This window comes from Schistocerca piceifrons, chromosome 1, assembly GCF_021461385.2.
Source record: "Schistocerca piceifrons isolate TAMUIC-IGC-003096 chromosome 1, iqSchPice1.1, whole genome shotgun sequence".
NCBI classification, from domain to species: Eukaryota; Metazoa; Arthropoda; class Insecta; order Orthoptera; family Acrididae; genus Schistocerca; species Schistocerca piceifrons.
The window spans coordinates 269,109,780-269,131,524 of NC_060138.1; the positions used below are offsets into that span (position 1 = coordinate 269,109,780).

The window sequence follows — 21,745 nt, forward strand, 5'->3', positions numbered from 1 at the left end:
TGTCATACCCCACTGCCTAAATTTTATTGCAGTTGCTTTCAGAATTTCCATATGTTGTTCTGGTGGTGTTGTGATGACCCTCCATTCTGACAATTGTGTTCCCAAGCACAATCAAACTTATCTACCTATTTCAGAAATTCCCCAATAGTGTCTGGTCCATAAACAAAACTCCACTGAACAAGGCCATGTAAATGCCACTTCAGCACATCAATTTGGATTAATTCATCAGGTGATTTATCTAAATGTGTTAAAGTCCTAACCTGCTTCTCACAAAATTCTTGCATTCTCATATCTCCTTCACGAAACCTACTTCCATTAAAAAATTTTGATTTTATTCGCACCTGCTTACTGTCTCACCAAAATTTTGTTTAAAAATAATTTTTCAAACTCCGCAAATGTCATTGCTGGGTTAACGTACCGGTTAGCCCAGGATAAAAATTGTATAGCAAATTTCACTTTCCTTTGTTCTGGCATGTCCAGTGCAAAGCTGTCCTTGCACTGGTACAAGTAATCAACAGGATTTAGTTCAAAATTACCCAGAAAAATTTTCATAATAGCATTGCTGCAATCATTTTGAAACATGCTATTACCACTATATACTCTAAACATATTAGTCTCTACATTTACAACTTTAGAGTTAACTGTTTGAAGATTATTTGTTACTTTATTCACTTTGCTGTTTACCGAAGATATTTGTTCTGAAACAAGTACAAAATTTAATGTTAGTTTCTCATCAAAGAAATTATTTTCAGTTTCAATATAAGTCTGTACGTTATGAAACTCTGATTTTTGTCTGTCGAGTTCATCAGTGACAATGTTTTCTGTTGTTTTTACTTGTTCAGTGACACATTTGTTAACTAGCTGTAATTCGGCAACTGAAATGTTCTTCAAATAATCAATTTCAGATTCTACATTGTCTACTCTTTCATTTACATTGTTTATTTGTCCATTTGCCTTGTTAATATCTTCCCTAGTTGCTTCTAGTTTCTGGTCCATTTTTTTGAGAGTATTGTCTATTTTTCTGAAATTATTTTCAGCATCATCTCTATTTTTTTTATTTTGCTCTGACAGTTTACTATGTAGTAACTTGGATAATTGTCCCAATAAAATTACCAGTTGTTGAAATCCATTGAAAGGTGAAATTATACTACTTGCTGAATTCTCGTGGCTTTGAATGTTTAGATTCGGTGACGATGCGTGCAGTTGCTCGCTCAGTCATGTTGTGATTCCAACTTGGTCACTATTTATGTTGCTTGTACTCATTTTAACTAATTTTGCACAACTTGACGAGATGATAAAAAAAGAAACACTTCCAAAAACTATCTTTCCTATAATACTTGCAAAGTATGTCACATAATTATTTTTGCGTGACTGACATTAGCATGCAATTTCACATCCTATCAGTTAACTGTTTTACTGTTCTGTTATGTAAATAATGATATATTTGATCCTCATTTGACAGTCCATGCTGTTGGCTGTTGGTGTTGGTCCGTTAATTCACACATCCAGTTTTCCATACAGGTCCTTGTTTCTATCCACGTCCCAGTAATGGTATATTGCATAGTATATTGTAAACAATTATTCCACCTAAAACTTAATGACTATTAGCATACGATGGAGTTTTACCCACATCCCAGCTCCTTTCATCATGTTATAATGAAACCTGGCAAAAATGTGTTGGTGAAGTTTGGGACGTGTATCGTAGTTTAACACAAGAAAAACAATGTTCAGTCACTATCTAATTATTTCATAACATGTTTTACAACACAGTAACAGCATTCAGAGATAACCCTCTACCAGTTCTATAAGTATCTTGTGTAATCCATATGCTGCTTCTTGATGCTGCTGTAGGTTCATTGTGATATAACTGCATCATCACATGGATAATATGAAATGGTCGAAATAAGTTTTAGTAGTTCTTGTTTGCAAAGGTTTTTATTTCACATGCTAGATGTTCAGTGGCAAACATGTTTTAGATCGTGGAACTTACATCTTCCAGTTATAAAACAGTTTACACTGTGACGAATTCTGACTACATGCTGTTGATACAAAATTCTGCCTAAAACTGAAGTATGGTAGTGTACAAATTGCCTGTATTTATATGTTTTTAAGCAATTACTATAATTGTTACATATTGAATTTTTCATAAGGCCCTTTTCATACATCTTCCCAAATTAAATAGAAATTTACATAGAATAAAAGTGAATAGTTCCATACAAAGGCAGGAAAGAATCCATTTCTATTAAGACTATAAATTACATGTTTTATCATTGAACAATATATCTTGTTAATTTGCGTATAGTAATTTATCGACTCAAAGAAAAATCATGCTAACATTTTCAGATGAACAGAGTGATTACTTTTATCAAATGAAAGGCTTAGGTGCAAATAATTAGTTTTTGTATGAGTGAAATTTGCAGAAAAATTGTATCATATTTTTATGAGGGATTCTAGCTTCAAAACTTAAAAATAGCTGTCTACGACTGGGAAATATCAGACCTTTAATTATTAATTACTCCATAATTACAACAGGTAAATCATTCCTACCAAGTCACTGAAGGTTGTATTGCGTGTAAATTATGATGGTACATTAGTTTCTAATCCAACATGTTTCCTTCATTCCATTTACTGGTGAGACCAAACATAAGCAATGTCAAAACAACAGTTGAAATTAGTGTAACTTAGAGAATGGAGATGAGATTGGAATAGGATATAGGGTCCCAGGGAGTTGTGGTATTACACAGTGATGTCATCCTGCTGCATCTTTTCCACTTGCTCCTCGATTATCAGTCATTCAGCCAGTGACATTCTAGATGAGCATTGGGTAATTGGTGTATGATCTCCAGTGTTGGTATGGCATTTTACCTTGGGTAATTTTGTCTGTCTTTTCTCCACTCTGGATTTTAAACCATCCAAAAATAGATGCACAACGGTTATCACTCACCAACATTGTTCCTTGATCAGGCCAGATCGTATTCACCATCTGATGGTAGCTTTATCACCTGCATTGTCTGAGCACAATTCTTCATCAGTGATACTAAGCTTCCCTTCCTGGACTGGTTTGCACTTCCCTGTGCACATGCCTTTTGAGATGAATTGTGGCTGCTCACAACAGCCAGTGAGCCAAAGCTTCCTTAATCACCGGCAGTGCATATGAGCATTGCAATCATGTAGATTTATTTTGTGAGCCTCCATAGCTATGTGCTATTGACAGAACATTCACAGTTGAACTTAGTATCTCATTTGCCGTCTGGAGTTTTTCTTGTTGATGATGGTGGGGTAACAATTTCTTCAGCGGTAAACAACCACCTTAAGTAATTTTTATTGTGTGTGCTTGTGTGAAAGGCTTCATCAATATTGAGCTCTGACCTTTCACAGTCTATGGCAGTTTTAGTGCCTGCAAGATGTCTCATCCAGAAATAACATTATGACTCCACTCTATTAGAAAGACAAATTCAAGGGGTTATGTTCTGTCATTAATAGTTATTCATGCAGTATGTGTTCCTGTTGGCTGGACGTTGTTTCCCGTTGGTGACTTTCAGCACAATTGCTTTCATATTGTGGAACATAGTGTTCTTTAGCTGACAATAACAAGAGTTTGGCATTACTGGAAAGGAAACACACCTGAGTTGACTAGTTCCTGGACAGGTTTCCCTTTGGTGGTGATGTCAATGAGATTTCCTGACACCCTGGTGACTGTCGTCATCCATGAAGGTGGTACATCTGTGGTGGCCTTACCTCCATAGATGGTCACCTTGCTTAGTTTTCTTGAAGTTGGCAGCTACTTGAGTGGCTGGTACCTCTGTAGGCTTATGAGGAATGGCTGTGACCTTCTGGGAAGTGATCTCATCCAGGATACAGTGATTGGCTTCATCCCACAGGTCAGCTGTAATTGTCTTCAGCAGACTTATTTAAAGTGAATAGAATTGTTACGATTGTTAATGTCTGACACCATAGTAATCATCAAAAACTCACCTTCTTTCTGTGCTGTAGTGTATAATGTTTCCTTGGCATCCACAGTTGTAAACCTATTGATGTGTTGTTCTCTGTCCTCCAAATGTTTGTTATTCTTTGGGGCATTCTCCTTGATGTAGGAGATAATGGTGATTATGTTGGCTGGGTGCTGGGTTGTTGTTTGATGTCTATGGCGTAAGTCCGAGTTGGCCAAGTCCGTTCTTCCTGGTGCATTCAGCTGGTGGCAGAGATTGGTGCTAAAGACCAACTCACCTCATCTTCAACACTGTCTGTTACCTCCTGATGTATCGGGTCGATATTCAGTGCTGCCATTTCTTGTGTATTCAGTCCAACATTTCATAATGCCATGCACTGCTGTATCTCTTCCCTTACTACCTGCTGTATGAGAAAGGAGCTCACAGTGGTATTCCATAACTGTCATAGGATCCACATTTGGCATTCAATCATACCTATTTCACCTGACACTTTTCTTTTGCATTTTCTCAGTTTGCTGGTACCACTTGATGGATTCTCCTGCTGTTGTGGCATTTATGAGACGAGCTTGGTTCATGCATTCTGTGACTCCTTTCATCAAGTGTGAGATTTTGTTGGTTTCTGTGTGACTGTGCCATTTCCTCATGACAATGGGCCTTGTTCTTCAATTGTTGTCCTGCCAAGCAGACTTGCTGCTAATTGTGACCAAAGGTTTTCTTCAGGTCAGTCCGTAATTTGCCTCAGCTGTTGAGCTTCTCTTCATTTTTCTTGAACCACTGCTGGTCTGTGGTGTCTAAGTAAAGTAATACATTTGCCAAACACTTCATGTCATTCCATCTACTGGAGAGTCAGTCAAATTCTTTCAGACAATTTGCTGGGTCCTGACATGCAGCAGACATGATGCTGTTTTGTAATCTGTCTGTCTCCTGAATATATTTACAGTAGGAATGATGTAAAGCATGTATTCCAATTCCTGTCCAGCTTTTGCTTTGCCTAGTTGGAGCTATTGTGATGTAATTTTTTTGAAGTACCCAGCATCTGCACTGAGCAATGTCACAATGAAATCACCATCAAATTGAAATCTGAAGGCAAGATCATCAGTGAATTTCAATTTTTAGTACTGAAAGCACAATTATTACTGACACCAACATACAGCCAGAAGAGAGCTGAACTCTTCAACAGAGAGTGCAGCAGTTTATACAAACATCAAATATTCCAGAATGCTGCTACTCATAGAAACATCAAATATTTGAGAGTATACAAACATGAACATGAAAAACATAAGGTATGTGAAGAACCTTCCACAAATGACAAATTCTAAAGGACAAATAATTGCTGCTGGTCCGCTTTGAACTGGGAACCCACAGCATATCAGGAAGGAACAGTAACCACTACATCCCACTTCACGTGTCACAGCTTGTGGCAATATTCCACAGAAGCAGCTTACACTGGCTTCTTCTGCGTGTTAATTTGTAACTTCTCAAGTGCTTATCAAGAAAATCCTCCTTTATGATGGAATTTACAGAACCCATACATATATGAGAGATTTATAGCAAGGTATATAGGTGAGGTTAATTGGTTTCTCATTAAGCTTCTTTTTATTTATTTACTCTCCTTTTTAGTGCTAATTTTGTGTGCATTTTAGTACCATCTACTTCCTCCCAAGCCATAAGCACATAAGCATACAACCATCTCTAATACCCACCACATCATTTACATTCACATACATGCAAGTTCATGATACAGTTTAAATAACTCATACAGAATCAGGGCTGATGTGATAAATTTATGCTCTGTTTGTATTTATTATAAGTGTTGTGGGATTAAAAGTGCATAAAAGTATGGCTGCAAACATTTACAGTAAATAAATGATGAAAAAATAATGTAAGAACTGGAAAAATCACATGAAAGTGAACCCATTTGATTCAGAATACATTGTGCTTCATGGAACATTTGTAACCGACGGAAGGTTTTTTTCAGTTCTACAGTGTCTATCACAGTCATGATCATAAACATTCCACTCATGGATAAAATGAAGTGCTATGTTTATGCTCTTTGTTTCCATGAACAGTGCTTGATTCATCACTGGAAGAGAGAAAAGAGAATTATAACTATAGTACACATACTTTCACATTTGTTGGTGCAGATGTGCACCATTAAAGTTTGCTTTTATTTATCAGCTGTTAGTGACCAATGACTTTATTTGGAGAATTAATTGTACTCCATTGTTTAAAAGAATAGCATTTGTGGTTTATATCATAGGGAATTTCTCTGGATATTAAACCAAGAAAAGCTCAGCAAAGATCCATTCGTGGAAAATTGGAAATGAGAGTAAAATATTTCAGCAGCTATTATTGGGCTGTTACAGGCAGGCAAGTGGAAGAATTTATAATAAGAGAGGTATAAGTAGTAAAGTAAGTCTGCTTGTGTCTGTATATGTGTGGAATGTGTGTGTGTGCGAGTGTATACCCGTCCTTTTTTCCCCCTAAGGTAAGTCTTTCCGCTCCCGGGATTGGAATGACTCCTTACCCTCTCCCTTAAAACCCACATCCTTTCGTCTTTCCCTCTTCTTCCCTCTTTCCTGATGAGGCAACAGTTTGTTACGAAAGCTTGAATTTTGTGTGTGTGTTTGTGTGTCTTTCGACCTGCCAGCGCTTTCGTTTGGTAAGTCACATCATCTTTGTTTTTTGATAAAAAGTATGTAAACATGTAGGTACAGTTAGCTAAATGAGAAGTTATGAATTAACTGGAAAGAAAACTGAAAAAAAAAACAAAAAAAAAAATGGAAAATCAGAAAAGAAATTTCTAAAGAAAACCTAGTCTGTGGTATGAAAAGGAGAACAATTTGGAAAATTAAGAAGAAAGGATAGGGCAAAACACCAAGAGGGCTATATGAAAAAAAAAAAAAAGACAGTTATGTACATACTCTGTGGATCATAATTGTGAGCACAACAGAGAAATTTGTGAATGGAGGAAACAGGTGCAGGGCCCCATTAAAACCCGAAGAGATAGCACTGTTTACCAGCTGAGACATAGGCCATGAGTTAAACTTTTCTCTTGGAGTGTTTTATTAGGATATGAAAATTAACCTAATTACAAGGTGAGAGTGTTTGATGTATTGCCAACTTTTCAAGTTAGGGAGAAGAGGTATCTACTCTCACCAGGTGCAGATCTAGGGAGGGGAGGACAAACCAGGATATCTGCCCCAGGCAGCAATTTCACAGGGCACCAAATTCATATTCTTGAAGAAGCCCTGTTTCACAAAGCACCTCACATCCAGTGCACATTGGCCAATCAGTTATTCATATGATTTTGAAACACATCCCATTTGGTTTTGAACATTACATTACATTAATATTTGTCCCATAGACCATGAATACGACATTTCGTAATAATTTGGAACTTGTCAGTTTAACAAAGTTTTCTTTACACAACACTTTTTTTTTACCGTTACTACTTCATGTCTAAAAATTTATTTATTGAGTAGAAGGAGTTGTCATTCAGAAATTATTTTAATTTGTTTTTAAATGCTGGTTGACTATCTGTAAGAACTTTTAATGCTGTTTAACAAATGACCAAAGATTTTTGCGGCAATGTAATTCACCCCTTTCTGTGCCAAAATCAGATTTAATACAGAATTGTGAAGATCACGTTCTAAGTTGATTGTTGAACAAATCAGAAGTTGATTTTTGAATGCGTGCATAATGTACATGATGTGTCTGTCAGGAGAATGACCGTCACATATAGAAATAAAAAACTTCCCCACAGACAAAAGGGGATGGGCTATATGAATTGGTCTGAATAAACCATAATGGGTGAATGCCAATCACTTTTCGTTTATTTGGGTGATTTGGAGTGAAAATGATGAATGTTGTTATAATTATAAGCAAAATCCATAGATTCAGACTACCAGAGTGGAAATAAATGACTAACAGGAATAGCAAATAAGAAAGAGTACATATTATCTTCTTGGTGTATCCAAGAAAATGAAATTTTGACAGAAAATTTTTGCCAGATCGCTACACTACCAGTTGCACAGTCCCTGGTTAGCAGCCCCTTTAAGTTCTGTTCTCAGAATAGTGCAAAAAAAAAAAAGCATTGTATGAACATGTAATAATGTCTAATTGGAGAATAAACATGATTCAACTGAACTGTGATGCTGGCAGGGTTAGAGAAGTTAAAACTGGAGAATATGTTTTGACAATGGCAGAAATAGTTACAGACTTAGTGATGACAAGATTGTTTGAGTAAAGAGGAGAAATGTGGACATCACACAACTTATGTGGAAGAATATGGCGATTCAAATTTACATAAAAATTTTGTGCTACTACTTTTTGATCTCGTGCTTGAGAAACTGGAGCATAAGAATGGAATGTGATACTATCTTCTAACATAGACCTACTAGGCATTTGATATTGGTACTTTGTGAAATATGTTCTGTCATGTTATTTATGTACTGGATGACAGTTATTGAACTATATGAAATAAAATCATCAACCTCTGAACGGTTTGCAGTAGGACATGCAAACTGCATGGTTGGTCACAGGGCATGATGGGAGTTCGTATGGTTTATTGATGAAGCCCACTTTCATTTGGATGTGTTCATCACACACACACATTTGGGCAACTGAGATTCTGCATTTCATGATTGAGAAGTCTCTTCACTGTCGACGGGTGATTGTGTAGTGTGCAATGTCCAGTTATGGATTAATCGGTGCGATATTCCTTGAAGGCATGGTGACTACTGAATGGTATGTGAAGGTTTTGGAAGACGATTTCATTCCCCATTATTCAAAGTGACTCTGATTGTGACAAGATGTGGTTCATGCAACATGGAGTTTGATCCCACTGAAGCAGGAGAGTGTTTGATGTCCAGGAGGAGCACTTTGGAGACTGCATTCTGAATCTGGGGTACCCAGAGGCCACTGGAATGGGCCTCAATTGGCCGCCATAGTCTGCAGACCTGAACTCATGCAACTCCTTTCTGTGAGGCTATATTAAAGACAAGGTATACAGCAATAACCCCAAAACCATTGCTGAGCTGAAAACAACCATTCAGGAGGTCATCAACAATATCGATGTTCTGACACTTCAGCAGCTCATTTCCTTGAACATGTTTGTTTTGTATATCAAGCTCTTCAGATAGATGTGGGCTACAAAATGAACATATTTTTGAGAAATCAATGTTTTAAAATTTTTTTCATATTTTATCTCAAATGTTCGAAAGGGGGTGGGGTGGGGGGGAAGGGGTCAACATTCAAGATCCAGGGGGGCCGACTCTCTCAGAGAGAATCACACCTGACTGAGGTGCATGGAGAGTCAGTTGTTGTACCAAAACAAAACAGTTGCCATATGTTGCATGAGCTCATTCTACCCCCCCCCCCCCCCCCCCCCCCCCCAAACTGTGCAATTCTGATGACAAAGACACAATTTCTGTAAATCTTGTTTTAAAGAAATGGATTTTATTTAACTGATCAGAATGAGAAGGGTGGTTAAAAAGTGTCTCTTTGAGACCAATATTAGAAAAGTCAGCCTCTCTTTTGTAGTTGAGAGATTGGTGATACATGTACACACACACACACACACACACACACACACACACACACACACACACACACACATCAGAAAAATTACTCTATCACACAAACACTCTCTATTTGTTTTGATCAATGGTTATTCTTGCATTCCCTTGTAATTCAATTTCTTCCATTTTTCTTTACAGCATAAGCATCATTCATGGACATAATAGCTCATGGCTGTTCATCTGTGACAGCAGAACACATATAGTCTTGCCTGCTTTACTGGATCTTCTTAGTCATTACAATTCTTCAGAGGTAAGGCACAAGTTGACATAATATGAAATACTTAAACCACTGGCATTTACTTTGTGTTTTACTTTGCAACTCTTAAACTCTTAGGAAACGTGGATAGGACATGCCTTAGTTGACGAAGAACGTACAATAATTCATCATTTTGCATCCAACGATGGATTCAAATATCCACTTTTTGTTTCTGGATTTGCCATGAGCACTGCACTTTTGAAAAGGTGAGATACCAGAAGTGATACTAATAATGTATTACATTAAGATGTTATAGCAATCTCCTTGTAATAAATTTGGAGGTATATCATCAGCAGTAATAATAGTGTTCTGTGTAGCTGTCTTGCTTTGAGTGATACTTTTTCCAATGACATTTCACTAAGAGTAAATATCTTTCATTGAATTGCACACAAAATGAAATATGATGTCACTTCTTTTCCTTTGAGTCTTCACATAATTTGGAAACAAAAACAATTTCCTAAGTGCTTCTAATGGGAAATACTGAATCTTGGGCATTTAAACAAGCATTATATTGTTTCGTTATAGACAAGAAGATAAAATTAGTTGATCCAATGTTTGGTACCACCTAAACTCTGTGTACTCTTTGTTACATCATCATGTTCAGTTTCTTACATAATTGAGCTGTGGAATGAGAATAATAATAGCTTGTTATTTTTAAGAAATGGTAGAGTAAACATAATAATGAATTCCTCCTTCATCCAGAATACATACTGATAATGTTCATAATAAATCTTCCCAGCTTTTCCTTTGTGGTATAGTAGAGTAGAGTTGCTATATATTTCTGCTTGTGTGTCAGTTTGTTGGTGAATGATAAGAAGGCATCTGATTTTAAATCATTGTTCCTTTTGATGAAAGAAAATAAATTAATTAAACAGTGGCCTATTTTGATTATTATCTTTTTTTGTTTTTATCTTCATCATCCAAGCCATCATTGTTGTCTCTCTATATCATAAAGTTCTGGATACATAGTAGATCAAGTATAATATTTCTTTATTTACATCTTAAACAGTTAACAGTTGTGACATCCAAAATGGAATAACTTTAGGTCTTCTAGCAGCACCTTCTTTACTCTAATTCTTTTCCTGTTGTTCCATCGCAATGGCATTACTTTTGATATAAAGTCCGCTTATTTACTGGTTTGAATCTGTCCTGGAAATCTTCGTATTTTGTGCTACTTTTTCCATCTCACTGGCACGTTGGTTAACACAGTGGACTTGCAATTTGAAGGATGGCAGCTCGAATTCTAATATGGTGATTGTAACATTGCTGCTTCCAATCAATATGTAAATTAGTTAAAAATTTTACTTATAGACTGCCTTTTTGTCAACGACTAAATTGGGAGCTTCACAAATCATAGAATTTTTAGAGCAGGAAACAATACTTTTATAATTAATAATTTTATAATAATACTTGAAGAAGTCAAGAGTTTTGTTGATTGTTAATGTCTGTTCAGTGTAGATATACTAGATTCATTGCTTTTTGGATTTTGCTGCATTCTTTAACAAATCATCCATGTTTACTTTTTTTAAATAAAAATCCAACAAATATATCCAGACAATAATCACCTTGTGGTGTTGCAGTTGTTCTTATTATGTCTGTGCTTGCTACAAAATGGGAATTCCTCTTCCCACATCCAGACAATTTTCTTCATTTATATGTACCAAACAAAAATACCATATAAGCTGCAACTTCTCACAACTAACAGCAACTCCATTAGAACTTCAACTTTTAACTGCTTTGGCCCTTGTATAGGAAAGTAACAGGTCATGATTACAAGTTATTCTTACTACGAGGGTCATTCAGTAATTAAAGAGAGAAATTGGTTTGGAAAAAAAATTGTTCACTTTTACAAAACAATACTTTTTCTACTTTTCAACATAATTTCCTTGAACATTTTTGAACTTGTTCCAACGGGCTACAAGGGTTTTTATTCTGGCTGCAAAGAACTCTTTATTTTGATGTTTCAACCAATTTCCCAGAAACTTTTTCACATCCTCATTGGCCTGGAACCTGTTCCCACATAATGCCTCCTTCAGTGCACCAAACAAATGGAAATCACTAGGTGCTAAATCGGGACTGGAAAGGGGATGAAGCAGTATTTCCCAGCCCATTTTGTCGATGGTTTCATGGGTTAGTTGAGCAGTATGAGGACGTGTGTTGTCTTGCTGGAGAATCGCATCTCTCCTCTGAGATCCATGATGTGTCTCTCTCATGGCTGGCTTCACCTTGTTTGAAAGCAAACCCAAGTAGTATTGGCTGTTCATTGTATGCTGCTCTTCAAGATAATCACAAAAAACTGGACCTTCGGCATCCCAAAACACCGTCAACATGACTTTTCCTGCTGATGCTTGGGTTTTGAATTTTTTCTTAACAGGTGAGTTGGTGTGCTTCCACCCTATGCTTTGTCTTTTTGATTTTGGCTCATAACAGTGAACCCAAGTTTCATCACAAGTAAAAATTTTGTTGAGGAAGTGCTCAACTTGTCTTTCATAATGTTCCTTTAGCTCTGTGCACACTCTCAAGCTTGTTTCCTTGTGTAGCCGTGTCAATTCCTTTGGGACCCATCTTGCACATGTTTTGCGGTACTTCATCTTCTTACAGATAATGTTATGAACTATACCAGTACTAACTTGAACCTTATCAACTATCATTCCCACAGTCACACGGTGGTCAGCACAAATAATGCCATCAATTCAACTTTCAAGTGAGGGAGTTGAAACTGCAACTGGTCAGCCAGAACAGTGTTCGTCAGTCACTGAGTCACGACCATATTTAAAATGCTCTACCCACTTGTAAAACTTTCCATGATTCATACAACCTTCGCCATAAACATGAGACATTGTACAGTATATATTCACTGGTTTCTCGCCTTCAGCAAGTGAAAAACAAATAACAGAATGTTGTTCAACTATTGTGGACATTTCAATCAGACTCGCCATCTTGATATGTATTTTTGAGGTTATAAACAAAACAATGTTGATACATCAGCTGATTGGGGCTCATCCCAGTCGTAAAAGTCTCTAACTTGCCCTACTAACAGTTTTTCCCCAGACCAATTTTTCTCTTCAATTATTGAATGACCCTTGTAACACTTTTGTAAAATTATAATGAGAAACTACATATTCACAAAACTTCAGTGTGATAGAGAATGCCAGAAAAATTAAGAAAGTTGTTGATACTCTTTGTCTTCTTACACAGTTTTGTTTTTATACAAAATTTCATAAAATGTTGGTTTTGAACAGTTGTTTTTGAATTGTCCAGATTTCTGCCAAAGTGCTTAATTATTTTAATTGCTACTATTTACAGAGGTTTCAATGCCAGAGTTACATTATTTATTACAACCAACTACCTTGTAAACTAGATTAAGATTATTACCCCCTGAACTGTTTGCAATTCCAGTAATTAACTAAACACTGTGCAGTATTTTCTGGGACTTTTTATTTGATAATTTTGTATAAAAACTGTATTGCGTGAGTGAATTATTGTCTTGCTGGTTTAGAAAATATTTTTTAAATGAAACAGTATAACTAATTTGTTATTTACTTTCATAGAATGGAAACTCCATTAGGACTATCAGAAATTTAGGTAAAGAAAAGCATGTTAAGTTGCAGACAGGCACAATTAAAAGACACTAATATAAAGCTTTCTCATTCTTGCTTGCAAGGTGCGCTTGCTTGTGTGTGTGTGTGTGTGTGTGTGTGTGTGTGTGTCTGTGTGAATGGCATGTGTTTCTGTTTTGCTGATGAAGGCTGTGGCCAAAAGCTTTATGCAAGTGTCTTTTAATTGCGCATGTCTGCAACTTACTGTGTCTTGTTATTTACATTTATTTTAAATTATTCCAAATAGCATTAGATAATGAATAATGCATGTAGAATGGAAGTTCTAAAGATGCTAAGTGCCAATTTTATTGAAAATAAGTTATTGCTGTATAAATGAGCTATGTGCTAATGCCAGTTCCCTGCTAAAAGCACTATGTCATCTTCCTCATGCAAGTAGTTGAAATGGCTATTCACAGATGGTTCCTGGTGTATGTCCATGCTATTAGGAAGTTGTAGGTCTGTGTGCCTGCGACCAACCTTGTGAAGTTGCAGGAAGTTTTTTTGACTTTGGTAAATCATCTGTAAGTGTTATTGAGACTAATAAGGTGTAGATATTAGAATTAGTGTGAATAAACGTAAAGGTAATAGTGACAGACCTGGTGTCATGAAATACAAGAAAGCATTCAGGGAACTGCAAATGTGGCCACACTATAAGATATTGAAGAAAGATCATAGTGTATGTGATATACTATCCACTGCGTTAGATTTGCAGAATGATGAGCAAGAAATCACAGCTTCAAAAGAAGGAAGAGTTTCTTTTCATAATTGATTATCTTTATGAAGGGAGTGATCAGTTTTATCTTGATTTCTGTAAAGAAATAAGTGTAACATTTTGTTTTATAGATTTCTTCTTTAATTGTTTCAGTGTCGCAAAATATCATAAGTTGTGGTATAGCATAGTGTCTGATAATGTAACTGAATTTGTTTTAAACATCTCCTTGAACTTTTTTCAGCATTCATTGAGTATTTAGTACAGAACAGCAGTATTTGTACTGTGCTACATAACACGTTTTCAAAGACAATTTTGCAAAATAAAAATTTTTTCTATTAATTCTAAGAAAACTTTACTGTGCACATTATAGAGTACTTTAGTATGCAACCCATTTCATAATTTTGAGAACATAGATCATGTTCTGTGGTATTTATTATGTTTTTCCTAAATAAAGAAAACCCAGTGTTGTGAGACTTACCTGCTGTAGATCTTCCACTCTACAAATATGAAAGGGATGAACACAGATATAAAAATACAACAACATCATAAAAATTACAATATATTGAGTAATTCAGTAAATGTCATGTATCACCCACTCCTATATGAAATCTAAGGTTGTTACATTGCAACATCCATATTAAGGTTTTCTTTCATTATTTTCTTTAAATCAATTGATGCAAATGGTCCCTTCGAAAGAGACACAACCAATATACCTCCCATCCTACACATTGTAAGATACTGTAAATTGTTTGAAATGGTATTTCAGACAATTTGTAATTATGGTGATGATCATGATGATGACTCTATCAGAAAAACATCATCAGCCATTTATCATGTACAGCTGGGCACTGGCCTCTTCCACATCACGCTTTACATTACAATCTTCAGCTTTCATCAGTAATATTTATCCCGTTTATTTGTTTATCCTATAAATATATCTTCCATTAGTCATCCTGTAGGATGCCCTGGCGATCGTGTTCGCCGTCCAAAAATTTCACACCTATCTTGTTGGGGCAAAGTTCACCCTCCTGCCAGACCATAAACCTTTGGTTACACTTTTTGGACCCCACTCTCACCTTCCCGAGCAGACGGCTCAACTTCTCCAGCGCTGGGCATTGTTTTTACGTAATTACACTTACACCATCTGGTATAAGCCCACCACCTTCCATGCTAATGCGGACACTTTGTCACGTCTCCCAGCAGGCCCCGATCCTGCCTTTGACCAACAGGAGGTCCTCTGCTTTCACATTGATTCTGCCCACCAGGATGCACTGGACAGTCTTCCTCTTATGGCTGCTGACGTTGCTGCGGCTACCAGCTGCGACCCTGTCTTGCAGCAGGTTCTCAACTATGTGGCCCATGGGTGGCCGTCCTATGTTACTCTTCGGATGCAGCCTGATTTCAGCCCCTGGTGCCACCTGTCCCACAGGCTCTCCGTGGCCGATGATGTCCTTCTGTTGGCCACGGAGTCAGGTGCCCACTGGGTGGTCCTTCCTCTGGAATTGCGGCTTCGGGTGCTCTGTTTGTTACACCGTGGGCACTGGGGTATGTCCCATATGAAAGTTGAAAGTTTTGGCCCGCCCGCTTGTGTATTGGCCCGCCATCGATGGCGATATTGAGTGCCTGATCCGTCGGTGTACTGTCTGTGCGCAACACCAGGCAAGCCCCCCTCAGTCGTTTGCCTCGCCGGCCCTGGGATCGCATCCATATCGATTTTGCGGGCCCGTTTTTGGGGACCATGTGATTACTCATCGTTGATGCTCACTCCAAATACCCATATGTTGTCTGAGTAGCATCCACCACTACGGAGGCTACAATCACGGCCATGGCCCAGGTTCTTGCCATTGAGGGCCTGCCCCACACATTGGTCTCCGATAATGGTCCCTAATTCACAGCATCCTCCTTCCACGACTTCTGTCAGGCCAATGATATCAAGCATATCCGTAGCCCCCCTTTCCACCCTTCGTCCAATGGTGAGGCGGAGAGGCTTGTCCGCACTTTTAAACACCAGTTGACTAAGGCGGTTGACACATCTCCAACCATGTCCTCACCCTGATTTTGAGCATCTATCGCACTATGCCAATTGACGGATGCAGTCCAGCAGAGCTCCTTCATGGGCGACAACCATGGACCCTGCTCCATTTGCTGATGCCTTCCTCCACCCACCCCCACTCCCGGCCCTCCCAGCGGTATGCACCTGGCATGGCCATGTGGGACTGCGAGTACGGGCGCAAGGCGGGTTGGACACCCGCCACGGTGGTCGCGGCCCATGGGCGGTGTGTGACGGCGGTGCAAACGTCGAAAGGGTTGGAGTGCCGCCATCATAATCAGCTCTGCCCTCGTGCTGCCATGGGACTCGCGCCACCGCCTCTTTCCCTACCTTTCCCTATCTCCTTCAGGTACGGACGTGGTCCTCGAGTTACTGTCCCAGCCCCCGGTTGCCGTCTCCCCATGGGCCTGCCGTAGGCCCTCTCTGCCTCTGGGTGGATCAGCGGCTCCCTCCCCCGCCCTGGATTCTGGATCGGCTGTCATGGATACCTCGGGCGTCCCTTACTCCCCACCACTAGCGGTTGATACGCCCAGTTCCCCTTCCCACTGCCACCCACTTCGGCACCGTCCGGGGCATTTCCGCCTCTACGCGCAAGTTTCAGGGGGGAGGGATCTGGTACCGCGCACCACGGAATTTGAATTCGTGCCAGACGTCATGGACGTCGATGACCCATAGAGGTCTCTGCACCATCGCGCTGTAAGCTGTGGCGGCACGTGCCTCCTGGCCTGATTTTAGTGTGAGGGTGCCACAGTTGAACACGTGTTCCCAGCGGCCAATAGCGGCGCCCCTGATAGTGTACTTAAGTGCCGGCCTCTCGCTCAGCCAGTCAGTCTTATCTCACTTACGTCGGTTTACACCTCGCTTTGCCCTAGACTGCTTACTTCCTGGTTCGTATACGAGTGGATGTGTTTGTATCCTTGTGACTCTGTTGTTTGGTCTTGTTGTATTTGTTCTGTCATTCGTTGGTCGTGTCCGTCCTCTTTCGTTGTGTTGTTGTTCGCGGGCCTCTCTGTGGGTCCCGCCGCGCTTTCCGTCATTGCTACCCTGCGACCATCCTGGTCGCAGTTACAACAGAATTCAACACATAACCTCCTTAGTCCATCTCACATCATCTTGTTGGACTCACATTCAGGAGGAGTGACAGTTCTCTGTCTTGCCATTCACTTAAACCAAATGCTGGGATGACTCCTTTGAAAAGGACATGGCCAACTTAATGTCCCCATCCTTTCCTAATACAAGCTTGTGCTCCATCTCTAATGACCTCATTATCTATGGGACATCAAATTCTACTGTTCTTACCATTATTTTGTCTTGGTGTGGGATCAGCCTACCTCCATTTCATTTTTGTAGCAGTCACTACTAGGATCTCAACTCATTCCTTTTCTCCTGTCCATTTGTTCATTTAACTGTGCCTTTTTGTGATGCCTAACATGGATCTTTCCATTACATACGAGACAGATCTCACTTTTTGTACTGTTTGTATGATTAACATCCATTTTTCATTTCCCTATTTTAGCACTGGCAGTATACACTAGATATAGACCTTCCATTTAAGGTACACTGGGAATTTACTTTTGAATGTAGCATTCAGTTTCCCAAATGAAGTTCAAGCCATTTTCACACTTCTGTTTATTTCTTTAAGTGTCCATCCATTTGGTGGTTTTCTTTTCTTTCTTTCTCTCTCTCTCTCTCTCTCTCTCTTTATACAAATTGATTACATAGTCCTTGATTATTTTTCTCCTGGGATATGGATTGTATATTATTTTGGTCTTACGATAAGTAGTCATCAGTCGAGTTTCCCCATCCTTTGCTGAAATTCTTCTAGGTCATGAACAAACTGAATAATGTGACCTGAAAATAAAATGAGGTTCAGATAAGATTCATTTATGTATATTCTTTCTTCAGCCTAGTTTAATGATTTGAAGACCTTGACCAAGCCTGCAGAATATGACCTTGGTGAAATGGAGTCACCTTGCCTGATTACTCCATCAATTTTGGACTTTCATTTCCTTCACATAATTGACTGGAAGCAGTAGATTTCTTGTATGTATACTTTACTGAACTGATGTTTGTGGATTCTGTTTCACAGATTTGGTTTTGGCACAGACACTTTCTCATGGTTTACACATCATGTGCAAAGTAGCAACTCATATGTTTTTGGTGCTAACTGACAATCTGTAGATTTCTTAAGGCAGTTAGTTTTTTCCCTTGTTAAAGGCTTAAGTTTTTTTAGTCAGTTAGCAATGGTTTTTATAAAATCTTGTGTACAGTTGACAAAAGGCTAGTGGGCCTGGAGTTGTTTACATCTTACCTGCTCACAGTTCTGTGGAGTACAACAATTACAGCATTGTTCCAACTATCTGGTGTGATCTTCTTGTGCAAATGGTTGGTGAATAATTGTGCAGTTTTTGCTTTCACCTCTTATCCTTCCACTTTTATTATTTATACTGTTATCCCATAATTCCAAAGAGGTTTTCTTGTTTCCATGCACTTAATTACTTTGTTTATTTTTTATGGTAATACATCTGGAATCCACTTATTCCCATAGTCTATTATTTGAGTGTTCATTTCTCTAGGTGCCTTCTGTAGATTGTTGAAGAAATCTTTAAACACCTTTATGATGATCTTCTGTTTCTTCGTAGTAATGCCATGTTACTCCCCAGCATTGCTACTTATTTCATTTTCTTCATACTTCAGTTGTTCCTGATTTCTCTCTCTTCTCATTACACTTTCTGATGTCTTCTTTTTAATACTTGTGAATAGTCTTGTTCACATCAGCCAGTTCTGTCTGACTTTTATTATTTACTATTTTTCCTCTTCTTTATCCGTTTTCATTCAATAGAGCCTTTAACATCTTTTTCTTTCTTCGATTTCTTCTGCACCTAATTTTTTGTGTCAGTGAAACTGGTTTTATGCTTAATAAGTTTAAATGCTTCTTACTTAATGCCCAATTTAATACTGCATCTTAGTAGCCTGTGTTCGATAGAGACAATGGGCTGACCAACACGTCCTTCATGGTTTGTTTGTTGTTTGAAGCACATAGTAAATCTCACTTTAGTTCGCCTTAAACCTTTTCAGTTTGACTTCCTGCCTGAGCAGTTCTTGAAAATTATATGTAGGAAGTACATTTGGCTCTCCTCAGCAAATTCCAATAAAGTGTTTTATTCCTGGTATAGAATCCAAAATTTCCTGCTGAAGAATGTATTACTTTTGTTTAACTGTTCTTTTTAGCTGCTCATAAATATTTCCAAGATCTTCATCTGTGTGTGTGGTTGTTGGGTATAAACTTTTTCTATTAACAGTGAATCCCTTTTGTTGATTTTTAATACTATTCTTGTTGTTCTGCCTGAGATTACTTCTCTAACAACAATTTCATCTTTATATTTGTTGTTAATGATAGAATCCATTCCTGAATACTCACCTCAGTCTTTGCCTGTACAGTGAAAAGCATTTTCTGACAACAACTTGATGTGATCCACTTCCTTTCTTCATATCTCTTACCCCAGTGATATCCACATTATATTATTTACTTCCACTCGTAGTTCCAGTATAGTCCCAAGTGCCCTGCACTTTATGTTCCCTCTATGGAGTGTGGTAAAAGTAATCGTGATGTTTTGTTTTAATCAAGGTGTAGGCACATCCGAGGCTGGGTGTGTCCTGTGTTAAGAATATACTTGCTGAATTCCCACAGTCCACTACTTCCAATCTGTCTGACCCAGACCAAGATATCCCAGGAGTTTGCACATAGCAATAGTTCCTCCAACAACCCTATCCACAGTATACTAACCTGCCACGCTGACATTTTTGTGGAACAGATGTCCAATGCTAAATTTCAGTAGAGTAAGATTTACAGCAGTGACAGCCCTCTCCAAAATGCTGAGGCCGTACATTCACACGAACAAGTTGCATCCTGAACAGGTGCTGGAAAAGGATCATCTTGTCATGGTTAGCCAGGGACAGTCACATATTCAATCAGTTTTCCATTGCAGGAAGTAATGTGATCTGTCTAGAAGGTTGTAGATGTCTCCTCTCCAGACTGGATGTGAAGCAGGCTCTAGAGCTCCGCTTCTGTGACTGCTCACTAGACTGAAGCCTGCTTTGATCCCTATCACACTGAGCTGTGGTATGAAGGGCCAAGGTACATGGGATGGGACATCAGAGAGGTGGGGTTTTGTGAGACACACTTTGTCTTGTTCGTCTGCTGGGACCTGTCAGACTTGGGAGGCCATACCAGTTACAGTGCCTCTGCCAGTGTAGATCTCAGCTTCATGGGAATGTGAAAACTTCTCAACCCACACTGTCAGTGCTACAATAAAGCAATGTCCCTGTATTATGAAATTAATTATGTTACATGTCTTCTTTGCATGCCATAGAATGCCTGGAGGTCTGTGTGCTACAAAAAGACAGTTATATAGACTTTTGTCCTCACCAACAGCAAGATCTCAAACATGTGATTTTTTATCATTGCATTGTTATAATCCTATTTTTTTTCTCTTGTAGGTTGGGACAGCGGCTTTCTGAAAATGAGACTTATCAACAAAATTTTGCCATTGATGCACAGTATGAGTTAGCTCAGTTTGTGTGGGATGATGGCAAAGGACCAGCTTTGGTGGATACTCCATTCCTGTGTTCTAAATATCGTTCTATGTGTGCTACATCTCCAAGGCTCATCAGATATTGTGTAAGAACATATTGAGCTATTCAAGTTAGTTTATTATACCACGCAATAAACTGAGATGAAGTACAATAATTCTGTTCTTGTAACTGGATAAAGTCAAATACTTATATTTTAAGTCCAGTGCACACCATTACTAACATGTCATAAATATCAGTGTTCGTAATGCCACTTTGCAGAAAGAAAACAAGTAGCTTCCTCAGATTTAAATGGGTTTGAATTAAAACGTTTTCATCATATTGTAATCGTGACTTTCTTTATGATGATATCATTGTTACTCATATTTCCATCTGAGTTGCAGAAGCAGATGTTTTTCCCCCACTGTCACTATTCTGGAATTTTCATATAAGGTTTTCACTAGTTCCATAAAGTGCTAGAAGTATCCATGTGGATTCATACTTATTTATAAGTAATTTGTGTGAATGCTCTTGAAGTCTTCGAAATCTGTAAGAGGAAGATGCATATGTAGTTTTTGTACTCTCCCTTTTCAGATACATGTTTATAAGCACTCAAGAATGGCACATTATGAAATAGGAGACTTTTCAGAGATATAGATTTTCGAAATCCCCTTTCTATATGCTCATATAACCTCTACATGTTTCAGGTTATCTCACATTTTCATTTGTGAAATGAAGAAGTTTGTCATGTTGAAAGACTTACTGTTCTAGTAGGTCAGTGTTTGTTTGTCACTTTACAGTGCGTCATGTTGAAAGACTTAATAATGTTCCAGTAGGTCAGTTTTTATTTGTCTCTTTTATATCTTCTATTCTCTCAAGGTGATCTGTAAATTTGTTAAGACAAGTCAGTGAACACAGTGTTGTTTCCATGCATGCAAGTTATTTCTGATTGCAAAAACTATTTGATCTCTTCTTATTGTTGCCCCTTTTTTGGGAAAGGGCAGCATTAGAAACTGTAGAGATA

General features: G+C 38.3%; 1 protein-coding gene across 2 annotated transcripts in view; it reads left to right on the forward strand.

The window, feature by feature from the left end:
* The window catches only part of LOC124787780 (beta-1,3-glucosyltransferase), a 117,390-nt gene that overhangs the window by 37,275 nt on the left and 58,370 nt on the right, over positions 1 to 21,745 (forward strand). For both annotated transcript variants that reach the window (XM_047254681.1, XM_047254688.1), the window contains exons 5-7: positions 9,671 to 9,782; positions 9,867 to 9,994; positions 20,650 to 20,830. In XM_047254681.1, the coding sequence (XP_047110637.1) occupies positions 9,671 to 9,782; positions 9,867 to 9,994; positions 20,650 to 20,830 (421 nt within the window). The remainder of the gene's footprint in view (positions 1 to 9,670; positions 9,783 to 9,866; positions 9,995 to 20,649; positions 20,831 to 21,745) is intronic.